Below are 19,975 nucleotides of genomic sequence, written 5' to 3' on the forward strand. Positions count from 1 at the left end.
ACAAATAGAACTCAGCACAGAAAAATAAGCAGAACAAAGAAACTGTCAACACCACACACACACAAAAATACATCAAAATGACAGCAGTAAACTCATGCCTATCAATAATTACACTGAATGTAAATGGCCTAAATACATCAGTAAAGAAACAGAGAGGCAGAATGGATAAAAAAGACACACCGGAGACACAAAGACATAAACTAAAACTCAAAGGATGGAAAAAAAAAAATATTGAGCAAACAACAACCAAAAAAGAGCAGGAGTGGCAATATTAATCTCTGATAAAATAGACTTTAAAGCAAAATCCACCATAAAGGATAAGGAAGGACACTGTATAATCATTAAAGGGTCAATACACGAGGAGGACATAATAAATATATACGCACCCAAGGACGGGGCTCCAAAATAACGTAAACTCTAACAGCATTGAAAAGAGAAATAGACAGTTCCACAATAACAGCAGGAGACTTCAACACACCACTTTTGGTGAAGGATGGACCATCTAGAAAGAAACTCAGTAAAGATACAGAAGATCTAAATGCCACAATCAATCAACTCAATCTCATAGACATATACAGAACACCCCACCAAACAGCAGCAAAGTATACATTCTTCTCCAATGCACGTGGAACATTCTCCAGAACAGACCAAATTTTAGGCCACAAAGCAAGACTTAATAAACTCCAAAACATCAAACTAATACAAAGCATCTTCTCTGATCACAATGCCATAAAAGTAGGAATCAATAACAAAATAGAAAAGAAAAAAAAAGTCAAATACATGGAAACTTAAAAACACCTTGCTTGAAAACTACTGGGTAATAGAAGAAATCAAGGATGGAATAAAAAAATTCATAGAATCAAATGAGAATGAAAACACATCTTACCAAAACCTTTGGGACACAGCAAAATGAATGCTTAGAGGTCAATCTATGGCAATAAACACACATATAAAAAAAGAAGGGCCAAAATCAAAACATTAACCCTACACCTCGGACAAACAGAGAGCAGCAAAAGAAGCCCTCAGGTATTAGAAAAGGAAATAATAAAGGTTAGAGCAGAAATAAATGAAATAGAGAACAGAAAAACAACTGAAAGAATCAACAAAACCAAAAGTTGGCTCCTTGAAAAGATCAACAAAATCGACAAACCACTGGCCAAAGTGACGAAAGAAAAACAGAAAAGGAAGCAAATAACCTGAATAAGAAATGAGACAGGTGATTTCACAACAGACCCAAATGAAATTAAAAGGATCATAACGGAATACTATGAAAAACTGTACTCTAACAAATTTGAAAACCCAGACGAAATGGACAAATTTCTAGAAACACACTACCTACCTAAACTAACACAAACTGAGGTAGAAAAACTAAACAGACCCATAACGAAAGAATAGATTGAAGAGGTAATAAAAAAAATTCCCAACAAAAAAAAAGCTCTGGCCCGGAGGGCTTCACTGGAGAATTCTACCAAACTTTCAGAGAAGAACTAACACCAATACTACTCAAGCTATTTCACAGCTTAGAAAAGGAATACTCCCAAACTCATTCTATGAAGCTAGCATAACCCTGATACCAAAGCCAGGCAAAGACACCAAAAAAAAAAAGAAAACTACAGACCAATATTCCTCATGAACATAGACACAAAAATTCTCCACAAAATTCTAGCCAATACAATTCAACAGCATATCAAAAAACATCATGACCAAGTGGGATTCACAGCAGGTATGCCAGGATGGTTCAACATTAGAAAACCAAACAATGTAATCCACCACACAAATAAAACAAAAGAACCACATGATCTTATCAATCAGTGCAGAAAAGGCATTTGACAAAGTCCAACACCATTCCTGATAAAAACCCTCAGCAAACTAGGAATAGAAGGGAAATTCCTCGACATAATAAAGGGCATTTATACAAAGCCAAGAGCCAACATCATTCTAGATGGAAAGACTGAAAGCATTCCCTTTGAGAATGGGAACCAGACAAGGATGGCCTTTATCACCACTCCTATTCAACACTGTGCTAGAAGTCCTAGCTAGAGCAATAAGGTAAGAAAAAGGAAATAAAGGGCATCCAAATCGGTAAGGAAGAGGTAAAACTATCCCTATTTGCAGGTGATATGATCTTATACACAGAAAATCCCAAAGAATCCATAAGAAAGCTACTAGAACTAATAGAAGATTTCAGCAAATTAGCAGGATACAAGATTAACATACAAAAATCAGTTGGATTCCTCTACACCAACAAAAAGAACTTCAAAAAGGAAATCACCCAATCAGTACCATTTACAATAGCCCTCAAGAAGATGATGTATTTAGGAATAAATCTAACCAGGGACGTAAAAGACCTATACAAAGAAAACTACAAAACACTACCACAAGATACAAAAAGAGACCTATGTAAGTGGAAAAACATACCTTGCTCATGGATAGGAAGACTCAACATTGTGAAAATGTCAATTCTACCCACAGTGATCTACAGATACAATGCAATCCCCATCAACATTCCAGAAGCATTCTTTAACGAGATGCAGAAACAAATCACCAACTTTACATGGAAAGGGAAGAGGCCCCGGATAAGTAAATCATTACCGAAAAAGAAGAACAAAGTGGGAGGCCTCACACTACCTCATTTTAGAACCGATTATACAGCCACGGTAGTCAAAACAGCCTAGTACTGATACAACAGATACACAGACCAATGGAACAGAATTGAGAACCCAGATGTAAATCCATCCATCTATGAGTAGCTGATGTTTGACAAAGGCCCAAAGTCCGTTAAATGGGGAAAAGACAGTGTCTTTAACAAATGGTGCTGGCATAACTGGATATCCATCTGTAGAAAAATGAAACAGGACCCATACCTCACACCACACACAAAAACTAACTCAAAATGGATCAAAGACCTAAATACAAAATCTAAAACGATAAAGATCATGGAAGAAAAAATAGGGACAACAGTAGGGGCCCTAATACACAGCATTAACAGGATACAAACCATAACTAACAATGTACAAACACCAGAAGAGAAACTAGATAACTGGGAGCGCCTAAAAATTAAACACTTATGCTCATCAAAAGACTTCACCAAAAGAGTAAAAAGAGAACCTACAGACTGGGAAAAAAAAATTTGGCTATGACGTGTCCAACAATGGTCTGATCTCTAAAATCTACAAGATACAGCAATGCCTCAACAACAAAAAGACAAATAATCCAATTAAAAAATGGGCAAAGGATATGAACAGACACTTCACCAAAGACGACATTCAGGTGGCTAACAGACATATGAAGAAATGCTCGAGATCATTAGCCATTGTTGTTGTTATTGTTAGGTGTCATCCAGTCAGTTTCGACTCATAGTGACCCTATGTACAACAGAATGAAACACTGCCCAGTCTTGCGCCATCCTCACAATCATTGTTATGCTTGAGCCCATTGTTGCAGCCACTGTGTCAATCCATCTTGTTGAGGGTCTTCCTCTTCTTTGCTGACCCTCCACTTTACCAAGCATGATGTCCTTCTCCAAGGACTGGTCCCTCCTGATACCATCTCCAAAGTACGTGAGACAAAGTATTGTAATCCTGGCTTCTAAGGAGCATTCTGGCTGTACTACTTCCAAGACAGATTTATTCATTCTTTTGGCAGTCCATGGTATATTCAATATTCTTCACCAACACTATAATTCAAAGGTGTCAATTCTTCTTCGGTCTTCCTTACTCATTGTCAGCTTTCAAATACATATGAGGCGATTGAAAACACCATGGCTTGGATCAGGCGCACCTTAGTCTTCAAGGTGACATCTTTGCTCTTCAACACTTTAAAGAGGTCTTTAGCAGATTTGCCCAATGCAATGTGTCATTTGTTTTCTTCACTGCTGCTTCCACGGGTGTTAATTGTGGATCCAAGTAAAATGAAATCCTTGACAAGTTCAATCTTTTCCCTATTTATCATGATGTTGCTTATTGGTCCAGTTGTGAGGATTTTTGTTTTCTTTATGTTGAAGTGTAATCCATACTGAAGGCTGTAGTCTTTGATCTTCATCAGTAAGTGCTTCAATTCCTCTTCACTTTCAGCAAGCAAGGTTGTGTCATCTGCATAATGCAGGTTGTTAATGAGCCTTCCTCCAATCCTAATGCCCCCATTCTTCTTCATATAGTCCAGCTTCTCGGATTATTTGCTCAGCATACAGATTGAGTAAGTATTGTGAAAGGATGCAACCCTGATGCACACCTTTCCTGACTTTAAACCGCACAGCATCCTCTTGTTCTGTTTGAATGACTGCCTCTTCATCTATATACAGGTTCCTCATGAGCACAATTAAGTGTTCTGGAATTCCCATTCTTTGCGGTGTTATCAAATTAAATGTTAACAATGTTAACAAGTGTTATTTGTTACGATCCACACAGTCGAATGCCTTTGCATAGTCAATAAAACACAGGTAAACATGTTTCTGGTAGTCTCTGCTTTCAGCCAGGATCCATCTGACATTAGCAATTATATCCCTCGTTCCATGTCCTCTTCTGAATCCAGCTTGAATTTCTGGCAGTTTTCTGTCGATGCACTGCAGCAGCCGCTTTTGAGTGATCTTTAGCAAAATTTTACTTGTGTGTGATATTAATGATATTGTTCAATAATTTCCACATTCGTTTGGATCACCTTTCTTTGGAATGGGCATAAGTATGGATCGCTTTCAGTCGGTTGGCTAGGTAGCTGTCTTTCAAATTTCTTGGTATAGATGAGTGAGCACTTCCAGCACTGCATCTGTGTGTTGAAACATCTCGATTGGTATTCCGTTAATTCCTGGAGCCTTGTTTTTTGCCAGTGCTTTCAGTGCAGCCTCCGACCTCTTCCTTCAGTACCATCGGTTCCTGATCATAAGTGACCTCCTGAAATGGTTGAACGTCGACCAATTCTTTTTAGTATAGTGACTCTGTGTATTCCTTCCATCTTCTTTTGATACTTCCCTTTAATTTGATGCAGGAAGCATCAAATTAGCCATTAGAGAAATGCAAATAAAATACTACATTGAGATACCATCTCACCCTGACATTACTGGCACTAATCCAAAAAAACTCAAAATACCAAATGTTGGAGAGGTTATGGGGAGACTGGAACTCTTATGCACTTCTGGTGCGAATGTAAAATGGTACAACCACTTTGGATAATGATATGGCGCTTCCTTAAAAAGCTAGAAATAGAAATACCATAAGATCCAGCAATCCCACTCCTAGTAATATACCCTAGAGAAATAAGAGCCATCACACGAACAGACGTGCCCACCCATGTTCAATGCAGCACTATTCATAATAGCAAAAAGATGGAAACAACCTAAATGCCCATCAACAGATGAATGGATAAACAAATTATGGTACATACACACAATGGAATACTATGCAATGATAAACAACAATGATGAATCCATGAAACATCTCATAACATGGATGAATTTGAAGAGCATTATGCTGAGTGAAATAAGTCAATCACAGAAGGACAAATATTGTATGAGACCATTATTATAAGAACTCAAGAAAAGGTTTACACATAGAAAAAAGCATTCTTTGATGGTTACAAGGATGGGGAGGGATGTGGAGGGGAAATCACTAACTAGATAGTAGACAAGTGTCAACTTCAGTGACGGGAAGGACAACACACAATATAGGGGACATCAGCACAACTGGACCAAAGTAAAAGCATAGAGGTTTCCTAGACACATCCAAACACTTTGAGGGACTGAGCTGCTGGGGCTGGGGGCTGGGGACCATAGTCTCAGAGGACATCTAGGTCAATTGGCATAACATAGTTCATAAAGAAAATATTCTACATCCTACTTTGTTGAGCTTCTGGGTGTTAAAAGCTTGTGAGGGTTACCTAAGATACATCTATTGGTCCCATCCTATCCGGAGCAAAGGAGAATGAAGAAAGCCAAAGACACAAGGAAAATATTAGCCTGAAGGACTAAAGGACCACATGAACCAGAGACTACACCAGCCTGAGACCAGAAGAACTAGATGGTGCCCAGCTACCACCAATGACCGCTCTGACAGGGATCACAACAGAGTCCCGGACAGACTGGGAGAAAAATGTAGAACAGAATTCAAATTCATGAAAAAAGACAACTTACGGGTCTGACAGAATCTGGAGGAACTCCCCAAACTATGGCCCCCAGACACTCTGCTAACCCAGAACTGAAACCATTCCGAAAGCCCACTTTTCAGACAAAGATTAGACAGGCCTGTGAAACAAAAAATAACACACGAGAGGAATGTGCTTCTTTGTTCAATCAAATACATGAGACCAGATGGGCAACTTCTGTCCAAAAGCAAGACACGAAAGCAGGAAGGCACAGGAACTGGACGAATGGACACAGGGAACCCAGGGTGGTAAGGGGGAGTATGCTGTCACATTGTGGGGACTGCAACTAATGTCACAAAACAATATACATTTTTGAATGAGAAAATAACTTAAGCTATAAACTTTTACCTAAAGCACAATAAAAAAATTATTTTTAAAAAAGAGATTGACTCTAGATACACTCTATACTAATCCTGCCTCATTAACATAAGACAAAAATTCCCAAATGGGATTATAACCACAGGCATAGAGGTTAGGATTTACAACACATATTTTGGGGGGACACAATTCAATCCATAACACCAATAAAGAGAATACATGAAGGGAGGAATTACAGAAAGGCTAAAATATGAAGGGTAGAATGAAGCACTGGATTGCAAATCATTCAATTAAAAATATTTATTAAACATAGATCACATACTGGACCCTAAGCTACTGTCTAGGAATACAAAAGATTTCTAAGTCTTGATTCTAGCCCTTGAGGATCTAATTGTCTAGCACAGTGCTTCTCAAATTTTAATATGCATATAAATTCCCTGAGGATCTTGTTAAAAATGCAGATGCTTATTCAACAGATCTGGACTGGGCCTGAGATTCTAACAATCTCCTAGAGGATGCTGATGCTGCTGGTCCACAGACCACACTTTGCGTACCAACAGTCTAGTAAAAAAAAAAAAACCCACTGCTGTTGAGTCAATTCCAACTCATAGCGACCCTATAAGGACGGAGTAGAACTGCTCCATAGGGTTTCCAAGGCGCAGCTGGTGGATTCGAACTGCCAACCTTTTGGCTTAGCAGCGGAACTCTTAACCACTGCACCACCAGGGCTCTAGTAGGCATGCATAAATAAACAAAGTGTTACCGGTACTTGGAAATCTGTAGAGTACTGTGTATGCACCAAGGAGGGAATGGGCCCTTCTACCTGAAAAGGCTTCATGTCAGAGGAGCTGATCAGTGCAGTCTTATTCTCCTGGTAACTGCAGGGGGAAAGTCAAGAGGCCTACATTCTAGTTCAGTGACTGATGGTATAAGTTGAACCTCACACCATCAGCCAGTGAACTAGAGCTTTCTGACCTTCACTTTTCTCATCTGTAAAATGAAGGACTGAAAATGTCCAGATCCCTCACAGTCCTAAAACTGAGATAAAAAAAATTTAAATTACTTAATACCTGTTTAGAAGTTAGGGTGAAATAGTATTAACGGTTCTATTAATGAGCCTAGAAACTGACCTATGCTTGGCAAATTAATCAATAAGAAAATAGCACTCAAGTCTCAACAGCCTTTTACATTTGTTTTTTCCTATTTAGCTATTTGTAGCCCAGTGTACGGGCTACAAATAGAAAGCTGAATAAAAGAACACCATACTCACTTTGCTCAGCATAGTAATACTTAACATTTATAAAGTATCTTCCCTTTTCAAGGCACTTTACCAACATCAGTTAATTACCTGTCTCACAATTTGCAGGTTAATTTGCATTAGTCCAATTACAGGTGGACCAGATTAAACTGAAATGGTAAAGGCAGGCCCCAGAGGGAGTATCATATCCAAGGTGAGAATGCTGGTCTCTCTGCTACCCGTGCTCTTGCTCCCTCACTATTCACTTATAGGTGAGAACTAGCCTCACCAGGAAAGCACTAAAACACTAGAAAAGGGAGAAATGGCCATTTCTGAACCTGTTGCTTAAACTTGCCACTAAGAATGTGTTTTGAAGGAGTAATCATATTCTAATTATAATCCCTTCTCTTCCTATAGAGAACAGAGTTGAATATGTACCTTTTAAATGAGAAAAACAAAATTTAAGCTCAGAACATCAAGAATTATCCAATAAATAAGAGGTAATTTTTGTTATTGTTCTGTGCATTTGTTTTTTTTTCCAAACGCTCTAAAATAATAAATGTTATTTAAAAAACTAACCAATATGCAGTTTCAGTACTTCTGAACTATGGGCTAGGAGAGGGAGAAGTTGGGTACAAAGTGCTGGTAAATTTGGTAGTAAGTTTAAAATAAGATCCATTTGTATAAACCTGAAAGTACATCACAAATAAATCATTATTTTCTTAAATATGAAATTCTGAAATATTCCTTAAATATGCCTAATCTTAATAAGTATACAATAATATTAAAATGTATCTTTTCACAAAGAAAGCATTATATTGGAAATTCCTTAAGATTAAAATTGGTTTTCTACTTCCTTTGCATATTTCCAGCATGCTTTGAGTGCACATACACAGCATATAGCTCTTCTCATTAACTAGGACAAAGATAAGACCATTGTATTTTACTTTAGACTTTAAAAAAATTTGTGTCATGTTGGTATATGTATGAGTAAATATATGTTATAGACATACTCTACAAAAATAAGTGTTAAGCCATTTTCATTTTAACAATGTTTATTACAAATCACATTTTATAAACACTAGATAAATTACATACAAAAGCTAGACATACACAGAAGCAAAAACAGTAGTACTATTAACATAAGAGAAATAAACTAATATAAAGTTTAAATATATATAACTTAAGAAAATTACTAATTTTTCAAGAAATCAAAAGCTAATCAGAAATGTAGTATATTCACATTACTATCAAATTTTAGAATTATAGAACAACTACCATAACATTATTTATTTTTAAAAATCTTCTTAAACATTCATAAGCCAAATTACTATTCTTAAAGATAAAGTAAACTGATGTAAAAGCTCCTATCTAACTGAAGTATACAAAATTGTAGGCTTTGGTTAATAGACTCTAAATTTAATGGAAAATTTTTAATCAACATCTCCCTTGTGTTATATTCCTGAGTTTTTGCTAAGATGCCATAGATATAATAAAGAACTCAAGTTTCAGCTTTACATAACGTATTTTTGCAATACAAAAAAGTATTGTGATCATTTTGTATGTGAATAATGGTGTTTCATAATGTAATCATAATGAGAGAGAGTATGTTTAATGCGGTCACAATGAGTCGGAATCAACTCAGTGGCAACTAACAACAACAGCTTATCTAAGGGAAAATTAATGCCCTCTGACCATTATTTGCAAAGCTCATTTGTAAATTATGATCAAAATTATATTAAACCTTTCACCAATTTTTATTTGCACCTTATGAAACAATTTGATCTAAGGAGACACTGATTTTGTAATATAGAATGCTTTTATAAAAGAATTGAAATGATGCAATGCTAATGGTTAGCACAGAGCCAAGCACATGGTGAGTGCTCAATATTACTTACTAATTTAAAGTGAAAAGTCTTTTAATGTATTATTTCTGAACATCAGCATACAATTCAATGTAGGAGTTATGAATTAATCTGAAAATATCCAAAAACATTTTAATTTAAACATGAAAATACATTTTTAGTAACAAACATAAGAGGAATTTTTACAAGTGGCTATTTTCAGTCTTTGTTTTACCAAAATAGAATTAAATTTAAGGTTCCTTTTAAAAATACGCCTATGAAAGCTGATTTCCTATTAGCTGCTATATGTAATGTGGATGGCAGGTTCAGTTCCTTCTCACAAGATCACCTATCAACACTCTCTTGACCGATTACGTTAGATTACAACATACTCCTTAAAACAGTGTGTCCCCTGGAGACAGACTTCACGCATCTGGAGATTGGGCCCAAGAATGTGTATTTTTAATAAGTAGCTCTCCCCTGCTCCCAGTAAATTATTAAGGTCTGGTAGGTTTGGGAAATAATGCTTCAAAGCAACCAGAATAATTTTACTGTACTTCCATATTATTTGAATGTGTGGCATATCTAATGAAAATCAAATTTATTTAGCTTTTTAATAATCTGCATAGGTTATCACTGTGCCTAAGCATTTCTTACCTGAATGTCACAAGGTTTTCTTATAATTTTCTTGAAAGCCCTCCAGAGAATAAAACAGTAATCATCTTTTTAAGATGATAGGGCTTCTATAGTTTTAGTGTTGCATATGTACCTTTTCTTACCATGAAGCAGAAGAATCATCCAAAAGTTGTGTTAAAAAACTAAACGGTGTGGGATTTATTAAAATAATCATACTACTGACAAGGTAGTTTTTAAACAGCTATACCAACATTAGTAGAGTTCTTGCAAAGCTGGTTATCAAACACCTATCTTTTTAAAAATCAATTTACAAAGTATGTCAACTCCATGTACAAAATTTTATTTGTCATCATGCAACTAGGAAGCAATTATTTAACTGAATATGCATACATGAAAACAATGTGTATAGGTTTATTCTAATTGATCAAATAGTAACAAATCCCTCTAAATTAAAAAAAGATAAAAAAGTAATGGAATGTATTCACAAACAAATAGCATGGGGCATTGAAGAAAGTTTAAATTATTAGAGATTTGAAAGAACATTTAATTAGAATTAAAATCACGAACTATTAGCCACTTCTATTTCCTAACAGGAGTATCATATGCAGAGAAATAAAACTGCAAGCTTATTGGAGAAGTGGGTTAAATATTTTTAAACCGATTGAAACTGCTTAATTTAAAATGAACTGTTTTTGAACCTCAAGTAAATAATGCAGTATTCAGCAATTTATTAAAAAATAAACTTTAAAAATTTTAGCATAGTAAAAATCACTGCTAATACAAAAAAGTATACTATCAAACTCTACATACACAAGTTGAAAAGGGCTTAATACCAAGTCCTTGGTTCCAGATTACACTTCACACTCCCATCTGTATATCAGCAAAGTTGTAGAAGCTGTCTACATCTCCAGCTGCTGTCTCCTTGCTTTCTGATACAAACATCTATTTTAAATACAAAAGAAACAAAAAATAAATACTTGCAATCCCAAAATGCCAAAGCCTATGTTTTCCATAGGACAAAGTCACATCCTCATTTGTAATATTTAATCGGTAGATTTTCTGTAGAATTCATGCAATATAGTTTCAACAGCTCTTTTAAAAGCTCTTTCAATTAAACTCTTAAAAGCACTTATGATATAATTAAGGTCTTTGTGTTCATAATACTTTAGCTGTATTTTATTACACTGGGAGTTGTACTATTTTTTCATATACAACAGTCAATAGTATGCAATCTATTGAATAATTGTGAGGATGGTTCAGGATTGGGCAGTATTTTGTTCTGTTGTACACGGGGTCGCTATGATTCAGAGTCAACTCGACGGCACCTAACAATAACAGTGAATAATAAGGTTTATTTAAAGAACTCACAGTTTCTTCTCTTTTCTAATAAAAATCTCAATAGGTTGACAAGTAAAACTTGATAAGATAATCTTTTTTAAAGCTGCTAAAGATATATTACCAATTTTAAATGAACTATTTTCTAAACATCAAGTAAATAAAGCAGTACTCAAAAGAACCTTTCAAAAATAGCTTTTACAAATGTTAGACAGGAATTAGATGAGACCTGGGTTCTATTCTAGTTTATCATAAACTAGCTCTATGATACTGACAATTTAATAAACCTCTTTGGGTTCACTTTTCACACCTATAAAATATGGAAGTTAGATTAGATAATCTCTAAATCAGTCAGCTCTAAAAACTCCAAATCATGTAACCATTTTCTCTCTCAGTTTCCTCTTCTATTCAATCTGATTATATTTTCCCTCTCCCTCAGTATTGCTGTGAGGATAAAATGAGACAGAAGAGAAAGTCCTTCAAATTATATAAATTCAAGGAATCAGTAAGCCAAACCACAGGACAAAACCAAAAATTTCCCCTCAGATATTTATCAATGAATAATCAATTATATATTTACTCATTTAATCCTCTTTGATATGTTTGATTTTTAAGTTATATTAAGTTATTTAAGTTGAAATTCTTAGATACAGCAACCTCATCAACATATCTAGAAAATACCCACGGGTAATGATTCCAGACATACCTCAAGCTCAGTTTTTGGTAAAGCATTACTGAAGCAAATAAAAATGAACACTAGGCAACAGAATTGTCTGTCTAAAGCATATGATCTTAGAAAGATAGTATTTTTTACAGATATCACTATTCTAAAAAGTGCAAGGGCTTGAAAAGATATTTGTTCAGATTCTACTTTTAACTAGAAATTTATGTATTGAAGGTTTTTAATAAGTAGATCCTTATTTTGTGATTATTTTAAACAATTAAAGTTTTAGCTGTATAATGAAAAACCAAAGCTTAGTTCCCAATTATCTGCCATAGATTCTAAAAATTATGATCTGCTTTCTTTTTTTTAATTCCAAACAACATTAGAGATAAAAGTACTTCTTGATTGTGAGGAAAATGAAATGAAATGAAAATGTTTGACTGAAATATAGTCAATAAAATCTTGTACCTTGGTCCCACTGAATATCTCATTTATAATGAGATGACATCCTTCTACAGCACCATCTCCATTAAACTCCAAGGCAATAACAGGACCTATAAGCAAATCCAAGAAATGTTTTTTTTAACATGAATACAAATATATTTTAAAATTAATACTTTTATTCTTCCCTATAGAATCTCCAGCATCTTCTTCAGGGATAAAAGAAAAGATAAAGGCAGTAGACAAATGGGACACAACACCTCAGCTGCTTCTTTCTACACTAATCATAAAAAAAAGGAAATTAACATAGAGTCCCATCACATGACAAGTAGCTTCAGTGATATTATAGGAGTAGTGTCACATTTTTGAAGGTTGTAAATAGTCTGGATTTTCTGGTTTCACTCTCCTATAAAAACCATAAAAAACTCCACCCATTTAGTATACAAAAAATAGCTGATAAGATGGCAAATAAGATCAAAAGCAATTCAAGTCAACATGAGTACATTTTGCCAGGCAGCCAGCCTTGCTTCCAAGTCTCCTACTTATCAGCCAAGTTATAGGCCATGAATAATGGAGTCAAGTCAAATAGGAATTGAGGCCAGGCACCAAAAGTAATAAGTAACTGAAAGTTTTTTTTTTTTTGATGGTGACTTAAAATTACATTCTAGAACCAAAGACCAAATTTTTATTTTCACTTTTTATTATTGTACTTTAGATGAAGGTTTACAGAATAAACTAGCTTCTCATTAAACGATTAGTACACATATTGTTTTGTGACATTGGTTACCAATCCCACAACATGTCAACACTCTTCCCTTCTTGACCCTGGGTTCCCCATTACCGGCTTTCCTGTCCCCTCCTGCCTTCTCATCCTTGCCCCTGGGCTGGTGTGCCCCTTTAGTCTCATTGTTTTATGGGCCTGTCTAATCTTTGGCTGAAGGGTGAACCTCAGAAGTGACTTCATTATTGAGCTAAAACGGTGTCCGGGGGCCATACTCTCCGGGTTTCTCCAGTCTCTGTCAGAGCTAGTAAGTCTGGTCTTTTTTGTGAGTTAGAATTTTGTTCTACATTTATCTCCAGCTCTGTCCGGGACCCTCTATTGATCCTTGTCAGAGCAGTCAGTGGTGGTAGCCGGGCACCATCTAGTTGTGCTGGACTCACTCTGGTGGAGGCTGTGGTAGTTGTGGTCCATTAGTCCTTTGGACTAATGTTTTCCTTGTGTCTTTGGTTTTCTTCATTCTCTCTTGCTTCCAATGGGGTGAGACCAGTGGAGTATCTTAGATGGCTGCTCACAGGCTTTTAAGACCCCAGATGCTACTCACCAAGGTAGAATGTAGAACATTTTCATTATAAACTATGTTATGCCAGTTGAGCTAGATGTTCCCCAAAATCATGGTCCCCACAGCCCAGCAATTCGGTCCATCAGGGAGTTTGGATGTGTCTATGGAGCTTCCATGACTTTGCCTTGTACAAGCTGTGCTGGCTTCCCCAGTATTTTGTACTGTCTTACCCTTCACCAAAGTTACCACTTATCTACTGTCTCATTTAGGGTTTTTCCATCCCCACTCCTCCCCTCCCTCATAACCGTTAAAGATTGTTTCTTTTTGTGTGTAAACTTTCACATGAATTATACAGTAGCGGTCTCATACAATATTTGTCCTTTTGTGATTGACTCATTTCACTCCTCCAGTTTTGTTCCTCCTACTCTCTTGTGCTGAGTTCCTTTTGTTTGTGGATTTTTTTTTCATTTCTTTTGTTTTTGCAGGTTTTGTTTTTACTGAGACTTTACGTTTTTCTTCTTTATTTTGATAAGTAGGTTTGTTAACTTTCTTTGTGGTTACCTTGAAATTTACCCTTATCTTCCTAGGTTTGAACCAGTCTATTATTACTTGGTATCGCCTTGCCTTCCTCTCCATTAGAAGGTTCTATCCCTACACCGTTTATTCCCTCTTTTATTGTTCTGATGTTGTTGTCATTTACAGATTAACCTCTCTGGTTCCCTGTTGTAATTCTTTTGGTTTTGGATAGTCCTTGAGAGTTCATTTCCTAGACTGGTATCTGGCTAGTACAGTCCTGTGATTTGTGAACAATGCTGCAATGAACATGGGTGTGCGTATGTCTATTCGTGTGATGGCTCTTGTTTCTCTAGGATGTATTCCGAGGAGTGGGATCAAGTTTTTATTTTTAAATCCTCTGAACAGAATATCTGTGCCTCCGTTCCCATAGATTAATTTGAATTGTTTCCATAGATTAATTTGAATACTTGTAAATCACCTGTACTTTAAATTCTGGGGTAAAGACTTACGATTCAATTCAGTTTGGATTTAAATGTAGCATTGGCACTATGGCAAGAATGGCCATACGTCAGCCAAATAAAAGATGTCCTTCAATTAATAATTATTCAGCTATCCCTATATTCCTGGTAGATTTACTTTTTATCTCTTAGAGTAATGGAGAAGTCCTGACTTCCAAGAAGTGACAAATTTCTCAAAAAAAGAGATAAAACCATTTAACAAGGGACAACATAGAATAATGTTCTTTGATCAGGACAGCCTCTTCACAGCCGTGCCCACAGGCAGGCATCTCTGGCCCTCGGCCTGGCCTCTTCCCTGCTTGGGCAAGTGTTACAAAGCTCTTTAGCTCGGCCAATAAGTGCCTGGGGGTGCCCCACTCCACTAGCGAGCCTTGGGAACTCAGCTCTCATGCTCTGTGGGTCCGAGCCTAGCTCTGCCAAGTGCAGGGACGCACCCCACTCTGCCAGCAAGCCTCCTGCCCGAAGGCTCAGCTCTCTTGCTCCGTGGGTCGGTAGTAACCACTGTAAATGCCTTACTCCATGGGCTGGGAAGCCCACTGAGTTGTCTCACGCCGGTCTCCTGGTTCTGCTGCTGCTGCTTCTCTGCTACTCCCTCTTGGCATCTTACGCCATCTCAGGTGTGACAGCTCTTTATCTCCGTCTCCTGGGTCTAGGAGGATCTCAGCACAGGCACCCTGGGTCCAAAGGACATGCTCTGCTCCCGTCTCTTCTTCTTGGTGGTAGTAAAGTCCCTCCTTTCCACCTCTGGGATGGTTCATTTTAAGCCTAGAGGGATGGCAAAACTGACCAAACCCCGTGTTAGGGTTCCATGCACCTTATTTACATGGTCCCACCCCCACAAGGTTGCCATGCACCTTATTTGTATTATTAGCAAGCTGTCCAATCCCTTTGGTGGGCCACAAGTACCTTATTTGCATAGTCCAGCTTAATCATTTGGCAGAAGTTACAAGACCATGGCTAGAAAGGCCATATAAAAGTGATCCATCACACTGCAAAAACATATGCCATCTCAACAATTTCTACACGTATAGTTCAGTGACGTTGATTATATTCAAGTTGTGCAACCATTCTCGCTATCCTTTTTCCAAATCATTCCATCACCAGTGACATAAACTCAATGCCCCTAAAACAAAAACTCTCCCTTCCTCTCTCCCTTCTACTCCTGGTAACCACTAAATACTCTTTGGTTTCTATATATTTGCTTATTTCATATAAGGGAGATCATACAGTATTTGTCCTCTTAAGACTTGACTTATTTCACTCACATGATGTTTTCAAGGTTCATCTGTGTTGTAGCATGCATTAGGACTTCATTTCTCTTTATGGCTGAGTAGTATTCCATTGTGTGTATGTACCACATTTTGTTTATCCATTCATCTGTGGATGTACATTTCGGTTGTTTTCACCTTCTGACTATTGTGAAAAGTGCTGAAATGTGCGTTGGTGTACAGCTTTCTGTTTGCATTCTGGTCTTCACATTACCTGGCTATATGTGACACGATGGTTAAGAGCTCAGCTGCTAACCAAAACGTCAGCAGTTCGAATCCACCAGCTGCTCCTTGGAAACCCTATGGGGCAGTACTACTCTGTCCGATAGGATTGCTTTGAGTCGGAACCGGCTCAACAGCACATAACCACCACTACCACCTAGGACTGAGATTGCTGAGTCATATAATAGTTTTATGTTCAACTTTTTGAGGACCCACCAAACTATTTTCCACCAGCAACAGATGAGGGTTCCAGTTTCTCTAAAACCTCACTAACACCTGTTTAGGTATTCTATTTTTTTATCGTTACCTTTCAAACAGGGCTGAGGTGGCATCTCACTGTAGTTTTTTGTTGTTTTCTTTTGTTTTTAGTATTTTATTTTTCTTGTTGAGAATATACACAGCACAGCATACACAAATTCAACAATTTCTACATGTACAATTCAGTGACACTGATTACATTCTTTGAGTTGTGCAACCATTCTCACCCTCCTTTTCCAAGTTTTTCCTCCTCTATTAAGATAAAATTAATGCCCCCTAAGTCTCCTTTCTAATCCTTTGAGTTGCTGTTGTCGATTTGATCCCACATAGAAAGATTTTAAAGAAGCAGGATGCTCAAGGCAGGCATTCTATACTAGTTAAGCTAAACTATTGTTTGGTATTAAGAAGGCTTCAGGGGATATTTCTGATTTAAGATTATCTCAGGGCAATAGTTTAAGGGGTTCATCTACCCTCCTTGGCTCCAGAAAATCTGGATTCCCATGAGAATTTCAAATTCTGTTCTGCATTTTCTCCTTTTTGATAAGGATACATCTATAGAATCTTTGATCAAAATGTTCAGTAATGGTAGCCAGGCACCATCCAGTTCTGGTCTCATGGCAAAGGAGGCAGTTGTTCACGGAGGCAATTAGCCACTCATTCAGTTTCCTCCTTCTTTTCATGAGTCTCCTTCTTCCTATGTTGTTCCAGGTGAACAGAGAAAAACTGTACCTTGGATGGCTGCTTGCAAGCTTTTAAGACCCCAGGCACTATGCAACGAACTAGGAGGTAGAACACAAGCACTAAACACGATATTAGGGCAATTAACTGGGATGTGCCATGAAATCATGTCCCTAAAATCCTCCAAATTAAGGAAGCAAATCCCACGAGATGTTTGGTTGTACATAAGCAGCCTCAGCAGCTACTCTTTCGTTGTTGTTGTTGTAAATATATCACACAACTTTTGCCAATTCAACTTTTTACAGGTTTACAACTTCTTGATAGCAATTAATCTGCTGTGCAACCCTTCATGCAATTTTTCCATCACTGTAAACTGAAATTCAGTACTCCATAAGCAATAAACCCCTCTTCCCCCCTCCCTCCTGCCCCTGGTAACCACTAATAAACTTTGGTCTCTATACAGTTTCCTGTTCTCCTCTTTTTTTTAAGTGAGGTCATACAATATTTGTCCTTTTGTAATTGACTTATTTCACTTGGCATAATATCTTCAAGTTCCATCTATATTGCAGCATGTATCAAGACTTCATAAAGAGCCCTGGTGGCACAGTGGTTAACCGCTCCGCTGCTAACTGAATGGTTGGTGGTTTGAACCCACCAGCCGCTCCACTGGAGAAAGATGTGGCAGTCTGCTTCTATAACAGTTTAACAGCCTTGGAAACCTTATGGGGCAGTTCCACTCTGTCCTATAGGGTCGTTATAAGTTGGAATTGACTCCATAGCATTGGTTTTTGTTTTGTTATCAAGACTTCATCTCTCTTACTGGCTGAGTGGTATTCCATTGTATATACGTATCACATTTTGTTTATCCATTCACCCCGTGATGGGCATTTAGGTTGTTTCCACCTTCTGGCTATTGTGAATAGTGCTACGATGAACACTGATGTACAAGTATCTGTTTCAGTCTCTGCTTTCAAGTCTTTTGGGTATATACCTACGAGTGGAATTGTTGAGTCATATGTAGTTCTTAGTTTTTTGGAACTGCCACACTGTTTTCCATAGTGGCTGTACAATTTTACATTAGTATCAGCAATGGATAAGGGTTCCAATTTCCCCAAATCCTCACCAACATTTGTTATTTTCTTTTTCATCTTAGCCATTCTACTGGGAGTGAAATGGTATCTCAGTGTGGTTTTGATTTGCATCTCTTTGATGGTTAATGACGTTGAGCACCTTTTTATGTGTTTGGTGGCCATATGAATGTCCTCTTTGGTGAAATGTCTATTCAAGTCCTTTGCCCATTTTAAGACTGCCTTTTTGTTGTTAAGCTGTTGAAGTTATATACATATATTTTGTTGTTAGATTCTTGTTGGATATATGTTTTCCTAGTCGGTAGCTTGTCTTTTTACTTTTTTGGTACAGTTTTTTGATGAACAAAAGTTTTTAAAATTTTTAAGAGGTCTCATTTATTTTGTCTTTTGCTGTTTGTGCTTTTGTAATTATATTAGATTATCCACTATTCAAAGCTAGGCCCAAGAGCCTTGTCCCTGCCTTTTATTCTAAGGATTTTATGGTTTTGGTTTTCACATATAGGTCTTCAATCCATCTTTAATTTGTTTTTGTGTATGGTATGAGGCATGGATCCTGTTTCATTTTTCTGCATCTGGATATCCAATTCTCCTAACACCATTTACTGAAGAGACACTTCTTAACCCATCGAATGGACTTAACACCCTTGTCAAAAATCAGCTGACCAGAGATATGTTGGTTTATTTTTGAACTCTCCATTCCATTCCACTGTCTACTGTTGTACCAGTACCAGGCTGTTTTGATTACTATAAGTAACCAAGTAGCTGAATAATATGTTTTAAAATCAGGAAGTGTGAGTCTTCCTACTTTGTTCTTCTTTTTTAACACTGCTTTAGCTATTTGCGGCCTCTTGCCTTTCCATGTAAAGTTGAGGACTGGTTTTTCCATTCCTGTAAAGAGGGCTGTTAGAATTTTGATCAGGATTGTGATGAATCTATAGATTGCTTTGGGGAGTATTGATATCTTAACAATATTAAGTCTTCCAATCTGTAATCATGAAACATCTTTCCATTTATTTAAGTTTTCCTTAATCTCTTTCAGCAGTGTTCTATCATTTTCCTTGTATAAGTCTTTCACATCCACGGTTAAATTTATTCCGAGGTATTTTATTCTCTTAGATGCTAAGAGATGTCTTAGCTTTTAGGCTTATATGTTAGTCATCTAGTGCTGCTGTAACAGAAATACCACAAGTGGATGGCTTTAACAAAGAGAAATTTATTTCTTCAGAGTAAAGTAGGCTAAAATTCCAAATTCAGGGCGTCCGCTCCAGGGAAAGGCTTTTTCTCTCTGTCGGCCTTCTCATCAATGTTCCCTCAGACTAGGAGCTTCTCTGCGCAGGGACCCCGGGTCCAAAGGACACACTCTGCTCCTGGCACTGCTTTCTTGGTGGTATGAGGTTCCCAACTCTCTGCTTGCTTCCCTTTCATCTCTTGTAAGATAAAAGGTGGTGCAGGCCACACCCCAGGGAAACTCCCTTTACATTGGATCAGGGATGTGACCTTAAGGGTGTTACAATCCCACCCTAATCCTCTTTAACATAAA

The 19,975-nt window shown here is 37.1% G+C and overlaps 1 protein-coding gene across 1 annotated transcript in view; it reads right to left on the bottom strand.

Annotated features, from left to right (window-relative positions):
- Nucleotides 1–7,224: 7,224 nt before the first annotated feature.
- RP2 (RP2 activator of ARL3 GTPase) overlaps nt 7,225–19,975 on the bottom strand; it is a 54,346-nt gene continuing 41,595 nt past the window's right edge. The window contains exons 4-5 of the mRNA XM_004376906.2: nt 12,635–12,720; nt 7,225–11,109 (exon numbers count right to left, since the gene is read on the bottom strand). Of these exons, the coding sequence (XP_004376963.1) occupies nt 11,026–11,109; nt 12,635–12,720 (170 nt within the window). The 3' untranslated portion in view covers nt 7,225–11,025. The remainder of the gene's footprint in view (nt 11,110–12,634; nt 12,721–19,975) is intronic.

The sequence above is a fragment of the Trichechus manatus genome, unplaced genomic scaffold (assembly GCF_000243295.1).
Source record: "Trichechus manatus latirostris isolate Lorelei unplaced genomic scaffold, TriManLat1.0 scaffold00046, whole genome shotgun sequence".
NCBI lineage: Eukaryota > Metazoa > Chordata > Mammalia > Sirenia > Trichechidae > Trichechus > Trichechus manatus.